This window comes from Amphiura filiformis, chromosome 3 (assembly GCF_039555335.1).
Source record: "Amphiura filiformis chromosome 3, Afil_fr2py, whole genome shotgun sequence".
In the NCBI taxonomy this organism is placed as follows: Eukaryota; Metazoa; Echinodermata; class Ophiuroidea; order Amphilepidida; family Amphiuridae; genus Amphiura; species Amphiura filiformis.
In genome coordinates, this window is record NC_092630.1 from 30,510,595 (window position 1) to 30,530,007 (window position 19,413).

Sequence of the window (19,413 nt, forward strand, 5' to 3'; positions counted from 1 at the left end):
GAGAAAAATGCAAAAATAGACACAAATTTATCGAAGGGTGTAGTACCCCCTTAATAGTTTGAACCTTAACTTTAATTTCAAATGGAATCGGCCCACTGAGAGATGACAGAGGAGGAGTATCGACTCCATTAGTAGTAACATATCCTTCAAACATGTTTTTCTTGGAAACATATTTTGTCCATCACATTCACCACTATGTGTTACAACCGTCCACTGACAATATGCAGCCATTCACTAATTCGTAACGGTTCCCAAATTCATAATATTACATCTTTGGTTAAGGCATCTATAGTTTGTTTTTCCTACAATTACCTGTTTCGCCTCAGTTTGTATGCTTATTTTCTTATAAGATCATGTTCTGCAAGATTTGCACATTGAATTGTTTTAAAAAAAGAATTTTTGGTTTAATATTACTTAAATTTTAGTTCAAAACTGCTATGATTTAAACTTTTATGTTTGCTTCGTGCAGCAGTATTTTGCATTAATATATTTCAGATTTAGTTTATTCGGTACCTCATTTGCATCAGTAAAAAACTACTAGTCATCCCTGAAACATACAAGGGCACAACTGATATATTGCATATTTTGAGATAAAAAAAAAAAAAAAAAATGTACTCAGCTTCTGTTTAAAAGCTAAGGTTTTTACCATTTGGCGATCTGAATTTGGGCTGTATCGGATATTCTCTATAGATAAATAATACCAAACTGCAGTTATCTACAGTAAAAGGTCAATTTTGGCCAAAATTTCAATTGTGCCCTCTTGTTGTTGTAGTAGGACAGTACTGTCCTCTGTTGAAAATCTATTGAAAAACCATCGTACCTGTACATTGCACACATGGAATGAGTCTGCGTACCAATGGTCTTCCCATCATTGGATCTACTTCTATCAAACCAGGAAACCACTCCTCTATCAAATCATCCAGGTGATCGCATACCATGGCAAGCAACCTGCAACATGGTATAAAGTCAAGACTTAAGGGTTAGGTTTTAGGGTTAGGATTATCAATAGATTTTAGTGGTAGGGTAAGACTCAGGATCCTGATTAAGAGATTAGGGAAATGAGGATTATGGATGGGGTGGTAACCACTATTCTAAAGCTTTACATAAAAGGATGTTAATAAAGAACAACCAATGGAATATCAAAATTGCAGAAGGAAATCTGAGCATTTAAAAATACTCTCCATTAGGCGACGAAAAAAGAAAACCCTGTTCTACGGGCCCGACCGACCCAGATTTTGAACAAATTGGGAAAAAAAAATTTCCTGTACAAATGAATCAGGGATGCCAGTTGCCTCCTGAAGTTGGGAAGGAAAATAATATTTCATAAAATACTTAAGGCGAAGCGGAGCGAGTGGAGCTCTCGCCCCTCACGGCGTGGGGTCCAGGGGCCGCTAAGGGCCCCTGGTGGGGTCCAGGGGCAAAGGCCCTTGTGGGGGTCGAGGGGGCGAAGCCCCCCGAAGCCAGACAGTTTCTGCACATTTTACACCACAGAGGAGGCTATTTTTAGGGGGAAGTTACAATGTCAACAGATTAAAAATTAAAGCAAATGATTTACAAATATACAGCTAAAATTACAAGTTACCTATGGTTTCCTGGTATCTTGGGTCTTGTGCTTGTGTTTTTTGTGCTTATTCTTTATCTTCTGTGCAATTACTTGAACATATGGTAATGTACATTCGCTAGTACTAGGCCCTGCTTCCTCTCTATCTGTATCTCCTCTCACAATAGCTTGCAATACACGAAACATGGTTGGCAAAGTTTGGTTTGAGTTTAAAAGCTCACGTTTTTCTTTATGACCACCTGAGTTAGCATGTTTTAAGATCGCCTTATTTCCACTGCTAGCGTACGAATATATACCCTGACAGTGAGTACATTTATACTTCCCTGCAGCATCTACTTTCCGTATGTAATCCGACAAAAACCGTCCTGCATCATCCTTCTGTTTCACTCCAGCCATAATTGCCATTTAAACTGATTTTTAACTCCAGCATCGATCGTTATGTCTGCTTTCCTATCCACTTCCATTGTGATGATTGATAGCAAGATAAACAGCAAATCCGATCGTAATTCGGCCCGTAATTCAATACCACACACGCAAGTTTAAAGTTTAAAGTTTATTAATATTTTATTGTCAAAACAAAACGCACGTTCATACGATCAAGGCTTCCGAATTTGCAGCCAACAACTTCGTGTTTCCGTCTCATCCCTAGAGGTGTACAGCTACAACAAAAACACTGCGTATTGTACCATGCATACGGGCACGTGCTCTTGAGCATGAGAGTGATTAGTTGACAAATATGTGACAAAAGAGGGCAGTATATTTTATTTTATTTCTTTCAGAGCCGGGCGGACGCGACCGTATTTTTTTTTCCTTCCAACCGGAGATTTTTTTTTTGCGACCGGAAATTTTGCAAAAAAATACGAGCGGTCCGGACCATTAAACAACAATTCAGGGACACAATGAGACAAATTAGCAATAAGTTCCTTGTCCAGTGGAATTTCAAGCTATAACTCATTTTTTCCACGAGAGAGTACTAGGCACCACCAGGGTTCGAACCTGCAACCTTTCGCACCATAGTCAAACGCCTTATCGTTTGAGCTAACTTGACTGCTTGAAATGTACAGTCTACAACACACACACACCCCAAGCACAACCACAAATCCTCCTCCTACATGCTCCCCATCAAGAGCACATATACATACCTGTATCCATTCTTAGTTTGCGGCACTGTAATCGTCAACACATCAGACCCTTTACAGAGAGGCTCCACAAGAAAGAATGCATCCTGAAAAAGAATACAATTTAACAATTGCTGATTGATTGATTGATTGATTGATTGGATTGATTGGGCTGATTATTGATTGATCGATTGATTAATGTGCTTTAAAATCCAGAAAATGACAAATTGAGAAAGCATAATTTACAATTTAGAAAATGTAAAAATGCTGGCTTAAAGTTTGCTTGGCTTATATAAGGCGGAAATTATTCTGCTTTTTTTTACTGTGCGCGTCAATAATGTCCAAACTCACACTCACGTAAATTCACATAAGCGTGCACTAGTCACACATTACACAACGCACAACTAGCGTAAGCACTGCGCCCAACAGCATGTATGCCATTCTATATCAATACATAATGTTATGAGTCTTTATTTTTTTCCGCCTGATATAAGCCGAACAAACTTGAGTTGATTACCTACCTCTGCCCATTTGACATAGATGCCTTCTCGCCAGTATTCTATAGCTGGTTCTGATTCACTTGCATTCTTCACCATTGGTCCCTTAACCTGGCAAGATAAAATGTATACATATAATTCTAGGTATCTAATGGGTATAAATATAATATTGGGTTTCTAATGGACATCTAAAGAAACTCCATCCTGGTAACCAATCCATTTTGCCCACAATTTGCAGAGGCAGAAGAAAACATATACCCTACTGACGCGAGTATAGTCCCACCCCGTTTTTGGGTGAACATTTTGCAAAATTGGGAGTGGGACTATACTTGAATTTCAAAAAAAAATATACAAATTCAATGCATTTTGAAATCATTAATAGAGTATGACATGAGTACAAATTTATTCAAAACACATAGGCCTACAATTTTTTTTTAAATTTTTTTTTTAAAAATCAACCATGAATGATCCTAGCATTTAGGTCTAGCTCCAGGGACACTCCAAAGCCGAAAAAATAAATAACTTAAAATTTGGGGGTGGGACTTTACTCGAAGGTGGGACTATACTCGCGTCAGTACGGTATTTAAATTGGGTGTTTCTTCGATCATTTAATTCTCAAATATTCATATTGTTCTTTTGTTTATTTTCTTCATATATTTGTCAAATAACACATTAGTCTAACTTTTTATTTTGGAAACAAAAACAAGAAGGACAAAAAACACTGACAGACTTTCTTACATTTTTCATAATTATGTTTTTTATGTCTAAAGTATACAACTTCCATTCTACTCCTAACCCTAATCCTAACAATTTAACCCTTATAATTAATCATACAGCTTTGGGGTAGCAGATCATATTGGACATGACTTACCACACCCAGCATGTCCTTGGAGAACAAGTGTAGTCTTATGATAAGACGAGACCACAATCCAATAGTACGGCATATCATAATGCCTGTGATGTAAAGTTTATTATACAGGACTACCTATTCATGTACTTACTACACGCAACATGTCCTTGGAGAACAAGTGTAGTCTTATGATAAGACGAGACCACAATCCAATAGGAATGTATGGCATGTCATAATGCCTATGATGTAAACCTTATTATACAGGACTACCTATTCATGTACTTACCACACCCAACATGTCCTTGGAGAACAAGTGTAGTCTTATGATAAGACGAGACCACAATCCAATAGGAATGTATGGCATATCATAATGCCTATGATGTAAACCTTATTATACAGGACTACCTATTCATGTACTTACCACACCCAACATGTCCTTGGAGAACAAGTGTAGTCTTATAATAAGACGAGACCACAATCCAATAGGAATGTATGGCATATCATAATGCCTATGATGTAAACCTTATTATACAGGACTACCTATTCATGTACTTACCACACCCAACATGTCCTTGGAGAACAAGTGTAGTCTTATGATAAGACGAGACCACAATCCAATAGTACGGCATGTCATAATGCCTGTGAAGTAAAACCTTATTATACAGGACTACCTATTCATGTACTTACCACACCCAACATGTCCTTGGAGAACAAGTGTAGTCTTATAATAAGACGAGACCACAATCCAATAGTACGGCATGTCATAATGCCTATGAAGTAAAACCTTATTATACAGGACTACCTATTCATGTACTTACCACACCCAACATGTCCTTGGAGAACAAGTGTAGTCTTATGATAAGACGAGACCACAATCCAATAGGAATGTATGGCATGTCATAATGCCTGTGAAGTAAACCTGTCAACGATAACAGAGAAGAATTAGTATGTTTAAGCTTAAGATATGAGTGTGGGGTGCCATGCAGCAATTGCAAGCTTATAATAAGCATAGCTTTTGATTGGTTGCATTGTGGATAATTGTGAAGCAATTGCTGAGCTCGTAAGCATAGCTTTTGCTTGGTTGTATTGTGCATGTGAAGCAATTGCTGAACTCATAAGCATAGCTTTTGCTTGGCTGCATAACATACAATTGTGCTGTGCTAGCATGTTTCAATCTGCTTTACATAGTGCCATGTGTTGTACAAATGCAATTTCCACCAATACACTGGGGTGATGAAGCAATGACTGTTTTGCTTTTGTTTTGAAGCATTATTTATCACCTGTGCATTTAACATTTATGACATACTGCAATGGAGGCAAGTATTATTCTGTGTATTTTCAAATACTTCACATATACAATGTGATACAGCCTACATGTTAATTTGAGTGAAAGTGATGCTAAATCAGTAAAATCAAGTTGCAGATAACTTTTGACCAAAAATATGTATGTTTCAGCATTATTAAGCATAATCTCTGCACATTTGAAATGCTATTATCATGCAAAGCACGACACACAGGCTTTTGTGTCTTATTAAAATTCCAACTGCAATGCAAGCTGCATTGTGTACAATGATGCTCATAAAATGCAGACAGCCTAACTTTATATAAGCATGTGGCACTCACGCATAACACAACACGCAACTAGCGTAAGTGCTGCACCAAACTGCTTGCACGCCATTCTATATCAATACACAATGTCTTGGTTTTTTTGGCCAATTATAAGTCAAACTTTAGAGTGGTCATAATTCTTAGCATGATTATTTTCTTAGCTGCAATTTGATACATAATTTATGTTAAAAAAGAATTACAAATCGTCCTAATTTTGTTGTAATTGGTATAATTTGAAAAGTTAAAATGCCTATAGAAAAATTAGTAAGCTGTTGTACGCAGATAACCTCGTAATATGGACGCGCAGAGTAGCGTTGTACGCTCGTGTATATAGCATGATTAGTCGCGGAGTAACAAGCGTAGTTGAATGTTCCACGATGTACACAAAATTAATAATTTTTCTATAGTAATATACTGAGAGATACGTTTTAGTGTGTATCAAACATACACAATGCTCTCCAAATTGATAAGACTGCAAACAATGGATGGTCTTACTGATCAATGAAACACATTAACCCTAACCATACCAAACATCAAAAAACCTCAATTCCAAAAGCATATGCACAGGCAGGTATTCTATGTGATACGGTGTTAAAATCTGCAGTTAATAGAAGCTAACCAATTTTTTCACATGTTCATATCAATATCATGCTTAAAATTATAACCTCTAAAAGGAATATGTACTTTTTATTGCAGTGTTTTTGGGAGGTATAGAGAAAAGATGTGGATAGATATGCTAGTGTTAATAGGATAACATGCATCTAGATGCTGAAGCAGAGATAAAGATATCAAAGATAAGTGTTTTCAATATATTATCAAACCAGTTTCATGAATGCATTGACATCTCATCATTATGGACAGAGCATACATATGATGCAGACACTCATAATACTACTACTACTACTACTACTACTACTACTACTACTACTACTACTACTACTACTACTTCTACTACTACTACTACTACTACTGACATTTAATACCGCGCCGAAAACCAAAAGAATTTGCACTAAGGCGCATGAAAACAAAAACAATGGATGAAAACAAGAATAATACCACTCAATGTGCTGAAGCATGAAAGACAAGACATGCAATGCTTATGGCAAATAACAATAAATGCTTGTTTCTGGTTTCCCTACATGTACCAACCATAATAAATATCTGCAGACCTCTGAATGACTTCCAGGCAACTTTTTAGTAAGTCATACAATTGCTTCTGGCGAGCGATCACAAGCAATTTTTCTGCTACTCGATGCATCTGCTAGCTAGTATATTATGGGCATAACACTAATCAACCCAAGAATTACAGTTAGCATTACTAGGACCAGGCATAATCCATACACCCCTAACTTCTATTCTTACCTTTAGGGCCAAGAGTAGATTTTATTAAGTGAAATTTGGTGCAATTTCAAAAGTTGCAATGTGTTTAAAGATTTGCTTTAATGCAAAGCGATCATGCACAATGTTCTGAACAGTTTGAGGCCTGGCAACTACTCATTTACTAATTCATTAACGGGAGCCCTTAAGATTAGCATTGCTATTTGCCATAGAAGTGATGTCATAATCGGATTAACTATATACCATAGCAATAGGTGAATACAATTTTTGAATATATCGCCCTGCACTACAAGGTTGCACTCATCACCTCTGTCTGTATGCAATCATAGATTGAATACAATACCACTCTTTTCAAAGATACTAATCTTACAGATGCAAGTGATCAGCATGATATGAATATTCTATAGAATTACAATCCAGGTCTTTATCCCTGTTCTTTGACATCTATGGTTCAATGCATAGGTATGACGTGAACGTTGTAGTGCAGGGCGATATATTCAAAATTGTATTCATCTATTGCTATGGTACTTCATCCGATTAATTACGTCACTTCTACAGCAAATTTGGGTAACCTGCTCAAGCAGTAAAATCAAAATAAATCAATATGAAATCAAATTCAAGCAAGTGCAGCATCTTATGCAGATCAATTTGACAATTCGTTTGAATTTCCTACATTTTGAATCACATAAACTCATTCACTTCTACAAATCTGGAATGCTGTAAACCAACAAACAAACATTCACAACCTCAGATGACTATTAGCAGCCTAACTATTAGAAGCCTAACATGGCTATGCTGGACAATAAAATAAAAGAGAAAATGGGCTCAAATAAAGACCCATTTTATACTTTTTTTAATGTATCACTGTTATCATTATTAACCCTAACCATACCAAACATCAAAAAATCTCAATTCAGAAAGCGTAGGCACAAGCAGGTATCCCACATTATGCGATTGCATCATCATGTGAACAGTCATATGGCGATGGAAAGCTTGGCCAGGCAAGTTATACCCCAGTGGTAAGGAAGGCCTGTACTGTGCACAGGCGTGGCACCCTAGGGTCGGGGGTTTAAACCCGCACCAGAGAAAAAAGTTTTCTCTTCTGCTTTCATTCTTCCTTTTTCCTTCCCCATCGCTAAAAGGCAACTGGGGTGTTAGGGCTAATAACACCTTAATTTTCCTCCTATATGTTTGTATTAACCCTAACCATATCAAATATTAAAAAACCTCAATTCAGAAAGCGTAGGCACAAGCAGGTATCCCACATGATGCGACTGCGGCATCATGCGAACAGTCATATGGCGACGGAAAGCTTGGCCGAGCAAGCTATACCCGTGGCAAGGTAGGACCATGCACGGACATGGCACCCGAGGGGTAGGGGGTTCAAAACCGCACCCGAGAAAAAAAGTTTTCTCTTCTTCTTCTTTCTTTCTTTCTTTCTTTCTTTCTTTCTTTCTGTCTTCCTTCTTTCCTTCCCCCATGCCAAAAAGCAACTGGGGCGTTAGGGTTAATAAAGAAAGTATCACTGTAGCTATGTAAAAACAAAGGTATGCAACATGATCAAGGGAAATGAGTGTAATGTTGAAAATAAGCAATTTCAAGCTTTTTTCACATCAGGGTGATGTCACATTTTTAAGCTTTTTTGTCACATCAGGATGATGTCACATATGAAGTATGACTACTGTCTCTTCTACAAGAAAAGAGCTAATCCTGGAAGAGTCCACACATGGTAAGCCTGCAACCCACACCAAGTTAGCCCTGCTGACTTAATCTTCAGGAAGATTCATGATAGGTTACTAGACATGATGTTGAGTTAGTTGATGATCCCGGTTATGTAGCACTGCAAACATGATCTTGGTTTATCTGCACTTACTTGAACTGAATCTAAAGCCATGTATTTGAGGGAATGTTTTTCTACCTTCTCTTTCTCCTCTTGGCAGATGTATTGTAGGTCTTTGCACTGGCATTTTGCATGGGATCAGCAGCTGGGTGTCATTGATGGGCAACGCTACTTCAAACCTGCAACAAAAATATACAAGTCACCATTTTATTATGTACCAGGGAAAATATGCCTTCAAGTGGATATCTCATTTTATTTGTATTGAAAACTTCTGGAAAACAATTTGTTGCTTGGCAGGAAAAACCTCCTATGTGTCCTTGGCCCCTGAAAATCTTTAGAGCAAAACCTCCTATGTAACCTGTTGGCAGTTTTGTTTTAAGCATGTTCAGGGGCCACAAGCACATAGGAGGTTTGCCCAATGACTTTATGCTGCATCATCCAGAGAGCATTTGAGTTACCAATCTAATCTTTGCACTTCCTGTGAGAACTTACTTTTCTAGCAGTTTGCGATACTGCGGAATGAGACACTCTGGCAGTTCTGTCCTGGAATACAGCACCTGTAAGTCATTTTCTCTCAGCTCCTGTTTTTATGCAACAAAATAATAATATAATAAAATCACATGCTGCACTCTATTAAATAAATGGGAAATAACACAGAGCTCTGGATGGATGTATTGTTAAAAAAATTCAAGATCAGTTCTCATTTAGCGTGTTTATAGTGGGAGCAGATTGTCAGTACTTAAATGTATAACAATTCAGTAACGTCAAAAATTATCCGTCAAATTCTCATTATAAACACCAGCCGTATCCGCAATGTACATCAATATGACGGATAGATATCTACATCTACAAAATACTTAATAAGGCTGGATATTGGCACACTGTAAAGAGCAAAGGATAAATTTAGTGTGGAATTGCTGGAAATGGTACATACAACTCAGCACTTTTCAGTTATGACATCAGTATAGTAGCTGAGGTCATTCCCTCATTCAACACTTAAGAGAATATTATGTCCAATTTTGAATCACAACACCAGTTGCATTCACTACAAATACGCTTAATGTTAGCTGCAATTAGCATATTTCTTTCTACGTTGACTACATATTCTAGCAAACACGTACAAATATCCTCAAGGATAACAGTACAAATGATGCCGTTTGTGAAACATTTCTGGGATTATAAGGAAGGCAGTTTTGGAGCTTTAAATACCGAGAACCTTTTGAGGAAAGATATCAGAAGAACATCCTTTCTTTTTGACCTCAACACAAGAAAGGAACAACTTACTATAATAACAAAACAAAATCAGTACAAAAGTATTTCCTTTCTTTTTCAATAGCTATATACCTTTATTTCTTGGCAATAAAGAAAATCAAAATTACTACATAATCTCAAATCCAGTCCAACTCACCCCTTTAGGACTGATGAATGGGTTGATCTCCCTGACAGTCACAACCTGTGCCATGATTTTACACAACCATTCTGGTTCAACAAAGTACATATCCCTAAGCTGGTTGGCAGGATCATCATAGTGAAGCAGTATGCCGGTCTCATGAAGGAATCTCACCGCCTGGTATCAAGGTAAGGAAAAAGGTCAAAGTCATACAAAATGTTTACAATAGTTCAACTAAGAGATTAAATACATGTATATATGTGAAAGAATGAACAGTTTACCAACCCAAAGTGCTATATTTAAACAAGACAACAAATAAACACAAATCCTGCGCGGCACACAACCAAACTTGGAAAAAAAACACGAGGGAATGTGCCGGCATGGGATTCAAACCCACAAGCTTCCGATCACTAAACGGATGCATTACATGTATATGCTTCAAGCTTGAAAACAATCTTCAACACTTCCCACGAGTTACAGGTCGATGGTCAGAAGCATGGTTTTAAAATAAGAACTAAATCCACTTACTTGAGCCAGTTCATCTTCTTCAAGTTGTAGCTTGTGTTCTCTAACCAGCTGCAGCATTCTGCTGTGGAGTACTACTGGAACCTGACGTGTTGAATGCAGTTGTCTGGCTTCCTCCTGGAGAATCTCTTCCAGTCTCTGTCAAAGTATGAAGGTGTAAGTTAAGCACTATTAGAATAACATACATTCAATTCATAATCAGAAAATCTCTTGTTATGGCTGTCATGCAGAAATAAGAATCAATACAAATATAAACGATAAATTATACAAATATTAATGCAAATATGAATATGCATATCAATGTGATGATTCCTTTGTTAACTACTATTACAATATTGTTCAAAGTATTTTCTTCTGTGGACCATGTTGGGATATGCACCAAACCCTTCCAAATATGGGCAGAGCAATGCAGACCTGTCAATGAGTCAGCAGCATGAAATCACTGAGCCACCAATCACAGGTAATATGTAAATATGCACCAAAATTTCTGAGCCTTTACAACTGAATAAAAAACACTCTATTTTGGTAGCAAGTTTATCACATGGTACTTACCAAGTAACTGTAAGGAATCATCTGGCCCAGGATTGGTTGACCTTTGATTTTTGAGCTGAACAGAGAAAGGATGCAACAACAAAATTTCAACATGATAAAATTTATGTGGCAACACCAACACTGCGTTTCGGCTTGAAGAACTATAAACTCTACTAATTCAAAATCACATTTCACTTCACTGAGTTATAAATGACAGTACTGAAGAAACAAGTGACCCACTCCCATGAAGTTAGGATTGGGTCAAAATTTTCATTCATGAGTTTTGTTACTATAGTGTTCAGCCAATTACTTCAGTGGTGTGGGCTCTGATCTTTCTGATTAACATGTAAAAGGAACTAGGTCACACAATGCTACGCAGCTTGACCAGCGAATGAGGTGCTGATGTGATGATGACATGATTCAATGAGCAAATCAGACCCCCACTTCTGTGTTTAAGCCATAAACAGTGCCAAATCGGCAGACCGCTGAAGAACCTTACTGAAAACTATAGCAAATAGGAAAGTGTACTTCCTGGTTTCATTTCATGAAAATAAGCATGATACAGCAATTTTGTCCTAAAGTGATAATTATCCACAAATGCACTTTCGAAAGTAACAAGTTCCACAATTATTTTAGTGCTAGTGTAATCACAGATTAAAGCTTTTTTATTTCATATACCTAGATGAAGTAATTATATAATTTATAATTAACAAAAACCAAAAAATCAAATTTTCTGGTTTTTGTCACTCTCCCAACACAGTTTGTGCGAAAGAAAACACTGAAATCTGTATGCACTTCTATTCAAAATAATGTTTTCTGACAAATAAACATTAGACAACACTTTTGACCCCATGCGGAGACACTTCCGGGTCATAATATTTTCCTGGGAGTTACCATGACCGTGTGGTTGGCATCAAATTTCAGCCAACAAAAGCAGCCCTTTTGTCGGCGCTAGATCACCGGATCACTAATTGTTTTCATTGGTTGGCAATCAGGTAGACGATAAAATTTATTTTGAATAGTAGTGCTTTACTGTTCATAACAGATTTCACATCACCAAATAATGTCTCTTGTGGGATTCCGTCCTGATCTGCGGTGTTTTTACATTTCGGTAAAAGTTAACCAGCTATAAATCAATATTAAAAACCAAAAAAATTGTGCAAATTTTTGGAGAAAAATTTGTGCCAGGTAATAAATGTAGGCTTGAATCTAAGCATCTGCCAAGATTGGAAAAGATTCTGGGCTTTTATTCAGATTTTTCATGTATTTCTCAAACCGGCTGCTTCTAGGTAAAATCACAAGTGCTTCTATTTTTGAAAATTGGGTGAAAAAAGTGTATTGCATTCGTGGTCCGGTAGCTCGAAAATTCAATGGTCACCAATATATTTAATTTAGTTTGTGTACTTGCTTGTTTGTTTGTCAGTCAGGGAAACATCACTTTGAAAAATTGAGTCGCTTCGTAAGGTAGGTAGAGCCATTTGAATAGAGGCCATTTTGTACACAAAGTATAGGGAAATTTATTACTATTGTGCACCCTCAAGGGAGAGTACGTGTGTGAGCCTATCACGGAAGACGCTTTTGATTCAGCAAGTTAGACCTGTGCCAAACAAGTTTTGATTAGCATTTGCATATTGACTGATGAGGTGTTTTGATTGTAATTCATATAATTTATAGCTAAAATTGCAGAAAAAAGCAACATTTACTAGGCTACCAGTGCTAAGGTGAGGTATGGCCCGAAATTGGAGACTTGGAGAAATATCAGTATAGAGGCACTGTTAGATCAATACATGAATGGGTAAGCTTACCTTTTGTGGGTGTGTGTGTAGGGTAGGCTAAGCTTAATTATGACAGGCAGCCAAATTGGAGATGGAGAAAACATCGGTATGGTGGCACTGTTATGAAACTGCCTGGATTAGGGGGGGGGGTGGAGGTGGTGGCTAGGCTAGGCTAAGCTTATGATTTCACCAACATGATCAAAGACCCATGTAATTCAACACTTGTATAATTCATGCATTGCCTTTATGGTTATGTTTTCCCTGCTTCTGTCATATCTATGTGTCTGTCTTGCTGTCTGTCATAAGTTTAGCCTACCCCCCCTCCTACACACACATAAGGTCAGTTTACCTGATCCAAGGCCCGTGTCATGAGCTCCAGCAGCCTTTATGTTTGTTTGTTTGCGTGCATTACAAAATTAACTTCATGTCTCAGACATTATAGGCCTACAGATTGGGATCAACATTGTCAAAATAAATTGATTTTAATTTGTCCCATTACATGTGCTATCTACAGTAGATAGCACATTATTTGAATTTGGCGCCAAGTTGAATTTGGCCCCAAAAATGTCAACTTGTGATCGGTCACTCAAAGTGAAGTTATATAATGTTAATTAGTATTAAAACTCTTAGGAAATTATAAAATCAAACATCTTGAGGTCCGTGAAGATTTCACATCACCAAATAATGTCTCTTGTGGGATTCCGTCCTGATCTGCGGTGTTTTAACATTTCGGTAAAGCTATAAATCAATATTAAACACCAAAAAAATTGTGCAAATTTTGGAGAAAAATTTGTGCCAGGTAATAAATGTAGGCTTGAATCTAAGCATCTGCCAAGATTGGAAAAGATTCTGGGCTTTTATTCAGATTTTTCATGTATTTCTCAAACCGGCTGCTTCTAGGTAAAATCACAAGTGCTTCTATTTTGAAAATTGGGTGAAAAAAGTGTATTGCATTCGTGGTCCGGTAGCTCGAAAATTCAATGGTCACCAATATATTTAATTTAGTTTGTGTACTTGCTTGTTTGTTTGTCAGTCAGGAAAACATCACTTTGAAAAATTGAGTCGCTTCGTAAGGTAGGTAGAGCCATTTGAATAGAGGCCATTTTGTACACAAAGTATAGGGAAATTTATTACTATTGTGCACCCAACAGTAAAGAACAGCTGACAAGTATGGATCAGCTCGTAATAGGTGATAATTATTCAGTTTTTGTTACTGCGTGACTCATTTAAGCGCACATCAGGCACACAATACGCAAAGCGCAGTTCGGGTATGTACTGAGCCAAGCTGTGTGTGTTCTATATCAATCCCCGATGTTACGAGTTCTGTCTATTACGAGCTGATCAGAGTATAGGTAGCTTTTTTACCAATATCAACAGATCAAACTCCTACCTTTCAATGGCCTCGGTGATCAGCTTGCGAAGCTTTTCAATCCCATCATTCTCTGATGTACAACACAGGTCCATGTAACCTTTGACCTCTGGAAAACCTGGTGAGTTACATAGACTTCGCACACGAATCCACATGTCTTCAACAAAGTCTTTAGCACAATCTGAAAATGAAGGAACAAAATTATTATGTAAGAATGAGACTTGATTCATGTTGAGAATATTTCTGTATCTTTTAAGATATGTGTTTTTTGTTTAAATATATACAAAAATGAAACAACAATCATATATCATTTATATTGCAGATTTTTTAATACCGGGTACCTCTAAATTCATTGTACAATTGTATTTGCAATTGTAAGAAATTTGAGCATTTTCACTCTCTTAAACAAAACATAGCTCGCTTATTTTATTAAGATTTCATAAAATTGTTTATTTCTTTTTGATCACAAATTGACAATGACTTCTATTAGCAATGTCAAGTCATTCATCTAGATTTTCAAGACAAGGGATGCACAAAATGGCAAAGGTATCAATAGCTTAGAAATGCTAACAAATATGTGACATGATCAAGGGGAATGAGTCACATGTCGACAATTTTCAATCAGGAGTTTTTTTACATCATTTTCTGGCAGTTTACAAATGTTACATTTTGATGCAAACCTCATCAAAATCGGACATCTGGTTACCGAGTTATGAGCAATTTATCAATGGCTGAAAACAATATAAAACAAAAGAATCTGAACACTGTTTCAAAAACAATACTAGCGACATCTGACTCATTCCCCTTGACCATGTCACATATTAGGGAAAAGGTTTTCAAAGCCTGTCACACTCTTTTTTCCACACCTGAAATCCTCAGGGGTAAAACATGTTACGATCATTTATTTTCTGCATGAGTTTGTTGATATTTTAAGCCATTGATATTGCATTTCTTATTTCTCATAGCATATTTAAACTTGTTTGCAATGTACATTTAATGTTTAATTTGTAATTTGTGAAGCACCCTGAGGTCTCTATATGATTTAAGATGCTATACAAAGTTTCAATTATTATTATCATTATCATTATTACAGCACTCTTTCAAAAACTTGCGAATAAGCTATATGTGCCCCACAGACCAATTATATAGGGGGTACACCAAGCTCCCCCTAAAATAATCTTGCATTTAATTATGGGTACATGCACACACGTGTCTACCTTTTGGTACTTTGTCCATATGAGTTCCTACCACTATGACCGGGCAGTTTGGAGCCAGTGCTTGAATGGTTAGCATCCATGGACGTAATGTTTGGACCTCATCTGGTCCTCTACTGATGTCAAACACCACCTGGGAAAAAAGGCAAAGCAAAAGACATTTAGCATATTTCTATTGGCAACACCCCACCAACATACATTTTACCAAAATGCTGGCTGTTTCCAGCCCTTTATACTCTATACTTAACAGTATGATGGACCTCATATGAGATCAGTACTTATGTATTAAAAAGAGCTTGAAACCAGAAAAAATCACTTAAATGGAACAATGTAAAAAAATATACTCAGAAATGTGCTCTGTTAATCAAAGATAATGGTATGGGCAGTTCCTACATAGCCAGATAACATGCCTCATGTCTGCACATTTTCAACATGGAAAGTATTCTCGGCCAAACAAACTCATTAACAATGATGACTTGACATTATCATCGAAAGTTATATCCAAACCCAGGTCATATTTAAGGATTATGAACCAGTTCACCTTTAAGGATTATGGCCCGGGATTATGGCATTATGTTTCACTACCTGGAGAGAATTGATCAAAAATGAATTTCCTCCTGAGCTGACCAGATCACAGAGATGTCATTATAGCTAGAGGCAGTATATAACACAAATGAGTTACATAAACATGACCTTGTGTGGTATTTGGTTCCCAGGAAGTGAGTTTTGCCTGAGGAAATTTGTGGTTAAATGTTGATCCCTCACTACAAGAGTTATTACCATTGATTTGGTTGAAAAAGTAGGAGAGACATGATTAAATCTCTCCAGGTAACAAAACGTAATGGATCAAATACTACATCCAGGGGTGTTATTCAAAGCTTGTGAAATATCCTGAAAGTAGTAAAAAATCCTGTAAAACAGCATAAAATTGGGATAAAATATCCCAAACGAGTTGATAATTAATACAATTGCGTAAATTTCGGCATTAAAAATATAAATCAGGAAAAATCCTGAGAATCACACCCCTGTATATCTGAATTTTGTCACCAATGACACAATCTTTATTTAAAAGAATTAGCTATGCAATTTAATAGAATCATAGAATAGATTGGAAATAACATACAGATTGGCTGGACATAACAGACTGCTCTGAGCATATAAAGAAAAGGTATCGATAGATATCCAGGCTGGGATCGGAAGTCTGCATGCCATTAAATCTTAGTTCTGACTTACTATAAATAGCGATCTTCCAGTGAGAAAGCACGGATGTGTGCTATAGAACTCTTCTTGTCCAGCAAAGTCCCATGTACTGAGGCAGAAGTCAACAGCTTTCCGTCCCACACGGACAGGTATTCTGGCATAAAAAAAAACAATACCAGAAGTTAATTAAATTGTGTTTTTCATCCACTGATAAGTAAAGGTTCTCACTTATCAGTGACCTTTATGAACGATCCTGATGAATCTATTTAGTGTGTTTTTTATGTTCACAGTAATTAAATTCAATTTTGTAATTTACCAGAACTCTCCACATACTCTCTTCAGCTTAGTAAGACCACCCCTACCTATCCTCATCATTTGACACGGTTGCCTAGTTTTCAATCATTTCTAATGTTTCAAAGTAAAACACTTTCAAATCACCTTCTCTGTGATTTAGTCTCACGATCCTATATCACCCTATTATTAAAGCCATAATGTACGATCTTACAATATGAAATTGGTTAATTTTTTTTCAAAACTGATTTTTTAACATATTTGTAATGTTTACACATGTCCCAACTTGAACCTAAATGGAATCGGCCAAATTTGTTGTCTTTGTAGGTCAACAGAGCAAAGTTCAACATATTATCATAATTAAAAAAATTATGATAAGTCCTCCCGCAGAACTGCATGTTAAATGGCCAAAATAACCAGTGGGGTTTCTTTCAATTTACCTTGTTATTTCAACTTAAAATGGACAGCAACCCTTCCCGGCAGTTATTACTAATATTATTTCAACATTTTGAGTAAAGAATAACAAAATAAAAATTTGACGGAAATCGTACATTAAGGCTTTTAGTCCAGGCTAATACTTTCCCACCCACTTTTACCACATTCCACATTTGTTCTTTATTGTATGACTTACTTCCACTCATTGACTTTGACTCCTGCTGTGGCTACATTAGATAGTCTCTTGCTCATTTTCTGTCTCTTTAGCCTGGCTAATAGAGTTGATTTGCCTCTGCCTCCGTACCCAACAAACATCAGCTTCATTCTGTAGTATGGTACAGCCTATGGGCAAAACAAGTCATGCATAATTCACTATTATACTACTTATAATGATGTAATCAAGTTAAAATTGTATGGCCGAGAAAAATGTTTAACTATACATCATATGTGATACAGTCCGGGGTAAATGACTCAGATGTTGGTAAAACTGTTTTTGAAATCTGGCTTTTCCTCCCAGCTACATACACTTTAAGAATATATCATTAGATTTATAAAATTTAATTCGAGGACTGTTATATATCAAAAATTTGAAAAATATCAAATTTTAATCATTTGTCATAAAATTTGTATTATATCGTGAATTTCAAAAAATGAAAATTATTTGATATCAGAAAGACATTCTTCATATTCAGAATGAAATTCGATATGTCTGATGTGCTCTCATGTCCCACAAAAAATATGGTCGAAACGCTAAAAACGCTCATTCCAGATCCCTTAAATAGCACATAATAAAATGAATATTAAATCTGTTCATCTGGACTATTTTTGATAGCAACAGTATCATGTCTCAAAACTGTCGCTATCAAAAATAGTAAGTCCAGATGAACAGATATAATATTATTTTATTATGTTTATCTACCTGGATGATTGAGAATATTCGCAAATATAAATAACCCATACATCAAATTTAGTCTGTAAAATAGGCAAATATACTAAAGAAATAAGAGATTAATAATGATAAATTGCTTCAAATCTTTTGACAGAACTGGGCAACTAAGCCTGATTTGCATATTCATAGCTTTTTGTTTGTTGTTTTGCTACCTGCTTTCTTTCTTTTGTTCTTTTTATAATTTTTCTTTGTCAAAATGGATCTTCAATTTTTTTTAGCACAGACAAGCCATGACCACTTCAAATTTGCAGAAAAAAGATTTTGTAGACAATACATTCACTTGCAATAAAAATACTTCTTTGTAGCTACAACATTTTTCATTAGAGAGTCTTACCTTTTTGAGTTTTTGGTTCAGGAAGCCAACAATGTCTTTTGTTCTTCCTCTCAGAATGGCAGGATCCAGATCAAGCTTCAAGCCCTCTAGAGGGAACTGAACATACAATGAGATACAATTACCAAATATACCGATTAAAATGGTAAACTCACAATTTCATAGTTGTTTGAAGAATGACACACACATGCGTAAATACTGTGCCAATAAAGTATCCTTACACTTGGAAAGATAATCACAATTTCAAAATTGAACAATATTGGGGGATATTTATTTTTTTAATAGATGCACTATCTAATCCTGCACATTATGACACCACATTGAATCCAATGTGACCTCAAGAAGTAAAGTTACAAGCAATTGAATAGGCGAAGGTCCAGTTTTAAAAGTGACAAACTGGCCTATACAAAGTGCAAAAAGATTCCAACAAGCGTAACAAAGAGACAACACAGTTTCTTCAATGAAGTGTTATGCAGTTTTTATTTCAGTTTTTACTTCTCTGTACTTTTCAAAACTTTCATTTTATTTGTCAATTCTTTTGTTTCAGTTTTCTTTTGTTCCTTTTGTTTTAAATTAAAGCCAAACACATAA

At 36.3% G+C, this 19,413-nt stretch overlaps 1 protein-coding gene across 1 annotated transcript in view; it reads right to left on the reverse strand.

Annotated features, from left to right (window-relative positions):
• LOC140148344 (leucine-rich repeat serine/threonine-protein kinase 2-like) overlaps positions 1-19,413 on the reverse strand; it is a 169,604-nt gene that overhangs the window by 37,074 nt on the left and 113,117 nt on the right. Inside the window, exons 36-49 of the mRNA XM_072170267.1 lie at positions 18,826-18,921; positions 17,739-17,884; positions 16,850-16,970; positions 15,620-15,749; positions 14,424-14,583; positions 11,280-11,334; positions 10,731-10,865; positions 10,221-10,379; positions 9,305-9,393; positions 8,891-8,991; positions 4,845-4,945; positions 3,201-3,281; positions 2,704-2,786; positions 821-948 (exon numbers count right to left, since the gene is read on the reverse strand). Of these exons, the coding sequence (XP_072026368.1) occupies positions 821-948; positions 2,704-2,786; positions 3,201-3,281; positions 4,845-4,945; positions 8,891-8,991; positions 9,305-9,393; positions 10,221-10,379; positions 10,731-10,865; positions 11,280-11,334; positions 14,424-14,583; positions 15,620-15,749; positions 16,850-16,970; positions 17,739-17,884; positions 18,826-18,921 (1,585 nt within the window). The remainder of the gene's footprint in view (positions 1-820; positions 949-2,703; positions 2,787-3,200; positions 3,282-4,844; positions 4,946-8,890; positions 8,992-9,304; positions 9,394-10,220; positions 10,380-10,730; positions 10,866-11,279; positions 11,335-14,423; positions 14,584-15,619; positions 15,750-16,849; positions 16,971-17,738; positions 17,885-18,825; positions 18,922-19,413) is intronic.